General features: G+C 32.6%; 1 protein-coding gene across 1 annotated transcript; it reads left to right on the top strand.

Moving 5' to 3' along the window:
* LOC107641072 (uncharacterized mitochondrial protein AtMg00240-like) lies at positions 1,138-1,596 on the top strand. Its single transcript, XM_016344581.1, has one exon. The coding sequence runs from the start codon at positions 1,138-1,140 to the stop codon at positions 1,594-1,596; it is 459 nt and encodes a 152-aa protein (XP_016200067.1).

Here is a 5,093-nt window from a genome sequence, read left to right as displayed (position 1 = left end):
GGATAGTGGCTTTGATGGCGGCACAAGACAGAAAAACTTGCGGTGACCATATATCCTGGCACAAAAACCTCAGCAACAACTCTCACGGTGATAACCAACTGAACGGACAAAGAAGCTGAAGCTAGATTAGAGCTTACCAAAAAGACACATGCTTTAGTGGCGGTTTTCGGCGGCAGCAGCGGTGGCGTGGGGATCCGACGAGGCAGTAGCAAGCATAAACGATGGCAAAAAGATCGGCGAGGGCGACCATCCTTCCTGCAGCGGCGGCAGAACACGAACGGCCTTCCTCTCCCCGTGGACTCTCTCCTCTGCTTCATCCATAGACAACGGCAATGCTGGCTCCCTTCGGTGATGACGACGGCGCGAACAGCAGCAGTAGCGGGGGCGAGCTCCATCCGCAGCGAGGAACGATAGAACTGGAAGCGCTTGAATGATTGTTGGAGAAAGGCTATTATTCTGAGGCTGTCATGCATGATTGTTGGAGAAAGGCTATTAATGCAGAACTGGAAGCTCTTGAATTAAACAAAATCTGGACCATTACAGCCTTACCTCCTGGCAAGAATGCAGTTGGCTGCAAATAGATTTTTCGTACTAAATTCAATCCTGATGGCATTATTGAGAGACACAAAGCCAGGCTAGTTGTACAAGAATTCACACAAATTTCATGCATGGATTACATTGATACCTTTAGCCCGGTAGTGAAGATGAGCATTGTGAGAGTGCTTCTCCCAATGGCTACTACCAAAGGTTGGTATCTACATCAACTTAATGTAAATATAGCCTTTCTTCATAGGAATCTACATGAAGAGATTTATATGAAGCTGCCTATAGGATTAAAGTATTCGGACCCAAGTTTGGTATTGCAAGCTTAATAAGTCATTGTATGGCTTGAAGCAAGCAAGCCGTCAATAGAATATTAAACTATCTACTGCTCTCGTAGAATTGGTATTTCATCAATCAGAGAATGATCATTCTTTATTCACCAAGTCTGTTCTATGAAATTCACAGCTATCCTTGTCTATGTTGATGATCTTATTCTGGCTGGGAATAACTTGGATGAAATCAATTCTGGTAAAGGCTTCTTGGATAGCCGGTTTAAAATCAAAGATCTTGGAATTTTAAAATTTTTTTATTGGGATGGAGGTAGCAAGGAGCAAAGATGGAATTGCTCTCTATCAAAGGAAGTATGCACTGGATCTGATCAATGGCTGTGGTTTGTTAGGTGCAAAACCGACAACAACACCCATGGAATACACTACCTCATTGTCTAGAGACCAAGGGACACCTCTATTTGATACTTCAGTATATCATAGACTGGTTGGAAGGCTACTTTACTTGACAAATATCATACTTGATCTGAGTTATTCAGTTGGGTGCCTGTCTCAGTTCATGAATTGTTCGACTGATGTGCACTTGAAGACTGCTTATCGTGTGATTCGGTATCTCAAACAATCTCCGTCTACTGGACTCTTTTTCTTTTCTCAGAGGTCTTTCACCCTCTCAGGATTTACTGATTCAGATTGGGGAGATTATAAAGATATAAGAAAATCTATAACTGGTTATTGTTTCTTCCTTGATTCCACACTGATATCTTAGAAGAGCAAGAAATAAGTTATAGTCTCTTGATCATCCTCTGAAGCAGAATATCGTGCCTTGGCCAATGGCACTTGTGAGGTTCTTTGGTTACTAAAATTGATGCATGAATTCCATATTCATCCTCCTTTGCCCGTGGATATTTATTGTGACAATAAGTCTGCCTTGTACATTCCATCAAACCCAGTTTTCCATGAGAGAACCAAGCATGTGGAAGTGGACTGTCATGTTGCTCGAAACAAGTTTAAAGAGGGTGTTACAAATTTGAAATGCATTACTTCTTCTGATCAACTTGCTGACATTTTCACTAAACCCCTAGCCTTGCTTATCTTTTGTCCATGCTGCAATTACTTGATCTACATAAACCAAGTACTTCCAGCTTGCGGGGGATGAAATAAATACTGATGCTAATAAATTAAAATAAAATGTAGACGAATTCTGTTAAAATTGTACGGCTAGATAAGTTGGTTAGCATTAGTAATGTAGTGAAATTCCTAACAGTATTGAAATTCTGTAAGAGAAATTCAATTATTTAATTTTTTTATTTTCTTTTTTTTTTGTAACTATATATAGTGTACATCATTCTTTATATTGTTATGAATGTTCATTCAGTTTAATCATTGAATATTCATCACTCTTTTTCTCCTTTTTCTTCTCTTTTCAATTCTCAATTTCTTTCTCTTGATTTGCTGTTATTTAGAGCACAGTTGTAATTTATTTTTTTTAACATCATATTTTAGTACCATTTTACATTATGAAAGACGATTTTTTGAACGCGAATTAAATGTTAAAATTTTTTGAAATTAGAATTCTTTTAAAATTTTAAAAAATTATTCAAGTTGACTGTAGATGTAATTGGTCATCTATATATATTTTTTTAAATCGATATTCTTTAATTTGTTCCAAGTTTTGTCTTTAAGTGGTTACTATTGACAGAGAGGACTCTGCTCTAAGTTATTTACATTGAAGTAGATGAGATAGAAATCCTTCTAAGAAAATTGAGTTAATTAGGTATATATGATAATGCAGTAATTTATGAACTATTATTATTTAATTTCTTTGTTTTCGTGTGAGTAAACTAAAATTAATACACAGATTAATCTCTAAAGTTTTATTTCAGTAGACAAATCAATTCTCAGTTTATTTTTCGACAGAATAATTACCCAGATCAGTTCTCAAAGATTTTAAAAACGGACATTTTAATCCTTAAGAAAAATTAATGTACAAATCAATCGCCAATATTTCTCTTTGTTAGACATAACAGTTCTCCGTCCAAAAATAAAATAAAATAAAATAATTATTATTATATTATTATTATTAATTGCATAATAATATTGTATTATAATTTTTTGTATTTTTTAGACAAAAATAATGATAAATTTATTCATTAGATTCTTATATAATATATATATAGTCACTCAATAATAATAATAATAATAATAAAATTATTAGATATTATTTTACAAGAAATTCAAAGTTAAAATCAGGGCAATTTACCAAATTAAAATGATTGGATGTAAGCTTTACCAAATCTAACGTAGAGAAATGTTGGGGATTGATTTGTATATTAATCTTTTTTGGGACTAAAATGTCTGTTTTTAAAATCCTTGGGGACTAATCTGGGTAATTACTCTACCAGAAAATAAACTGGAGACTGATCGATCTACCGAAATAAAACCTTGAGAATTGATCTATGTATTAATTTTTTTTAGGAACTAAAATATCTGCTTTTAAAATTTTTTGGGACTAATTTGGATAATTACTCTCAATTTTTTTACAAATATATATATGTTCAGTAACGTATTATTTAGGAAGCTAACAAGTTCAAATAATTCACAAATAAATACCAACTTTATATATGAACTAGTTAGTACAACTTGAAGTCTGATTATTACCCTCTCTTTCCATCTATATATACAGATATGAAGTATAGCTCTTATCACTGTATATAATAACTATCTTGTAGCAGATATGGAATTGAAGTGTAGTTTCTTGTAAATAAATTAAATCTATGTCATCAATTTTGCAAACTAATTACAAATCAAATTGGCTAATGTAGTTGCAGATAGTTGAGGATATATGCAAGCAAATGAAGTTAAAAGGACAACGGAAAAAGACAGCTGAAGTGTTACACTAGGCAATTACAAAATGAAAGCGATGTCTGGGCTAATAGCTTAATGAAATCCTTATTATACAAAGTTATTAGCGAATAGCAATTCTATCTGCTTATCATATTTTATTCTAATTTCATATATGAACTATTTTTTTAGTGTGAACTCAAGAATACTTGATCAAATTATAAAATAACTATTAATATAATTTTTAAATTAGATTATGTAAGCCAACGAATTATAATTTAAATGATATAGTCTCTTCGTACTCATTCAAAAATCATTTTATGTGTGAACTATATTATGATTTTTTATTTATGCTGGATAAAATATTTTTTTATTCTTAATGTTTATAAAATATCCTTAATATTTAGTTTGTATGAACCTTATTGGTAAAATTTCTAGTACATTCAATTTTTTACCCGTTTTATCCAAATTGTTAAATTATTAAGAATTTCAATTTTGTGACTTACTCCTTTTTCCGTATGTTCTCAACTCTTTCAACAATAACATACAGTGCTACCACTAACGCCACCGTTGTTGCCCCCTAGCTACCATCACCACCACTATGAAACCATTATTACCACCTCTTTGCAGCCAAGTTTTTTCCTATTTCATCTTCTTCATTCTCTCCTTCACCTTCCACATCTTGACTATCAACATCTCATTCAAACCACCACCAAGGATAGGGTTTGAGATGAGAGAGTGATGAAGCAGGATAGGGTTGTGGAGTTTTGATTTAGGTAGAAAAGGCTTTCCTATTATATAAGCCATGGCATAGGACGTGAACAAGTAACTTGTAAAAACAGAATTACTCACAAATCTAATTTCTTCGTTCTCTACTCTCTCATCCTCTCTTTTCTTTTTCTTCTTCCTTAAAACTTCAACTATGTTCTTTCAATAATCTTTCACCATTTTCTCTTATTTTATTTGTACATTATTTAATTAGTTAGGTTTATCCAGGTAAATAGGTACTCAAGATATGATAGCCAAAATGTTTAATTACATATATATTAATAGAGGAATGCTAGGGGGCAGCAATTTTGGTGTTTTGTAACCATCAATTGGCCATCAATAGTATTTTTAATGGTGTGAGATTACATTTAATGGTATCTAATGGTGGGAGATCTATCACTTTTGTTTTGATGGTTAAGTGCTGGTCAGAAAATACAAAAGTTGCTGGCCCCTAGACTTTTCCTATATTAATATATTATTTTAAACAACAATAATTCATTTGTCTCGTAATGTTTATCTGTCGTTTTGCCATTATTTTTAGGTACAAACTATGATAACTATCATTACGATGGTTACGATAGCTATATAATTTTTATCGACTATATTATTATATACACCCTACAATTATCCATTAAAATCAATTATTAATATAAA

This window comes from Arachis ipaensis, chromosome B05 (assembly GCF_000816755.2).
Source record: "Arachis ipaensis cultivar K30076 chromosome B05, Araip1.1, whole genome shotgun sequence".
NCBI classification, from domain to species: Eukaryota; Viridiplantae; Streptophyta; class Magnoliopsida; order Fabales; family Fabaceae; genus Arachis; species Arachis ipaensis.
Note: the sequence above shows the minus strand (reverse complement) of the source record. Positions and strands in the feature narration are given on the sequence as shown.

Excerpts from the sequence above, each read along its gene's own strand:
- LOC107641072 (XM_016344581.1), top strand. The coding sequence starts at position 1,138 with ATGGAGGTAGCAAGGAGCAAAGATGGAATTGCTCTCTATCAAAGGAAG.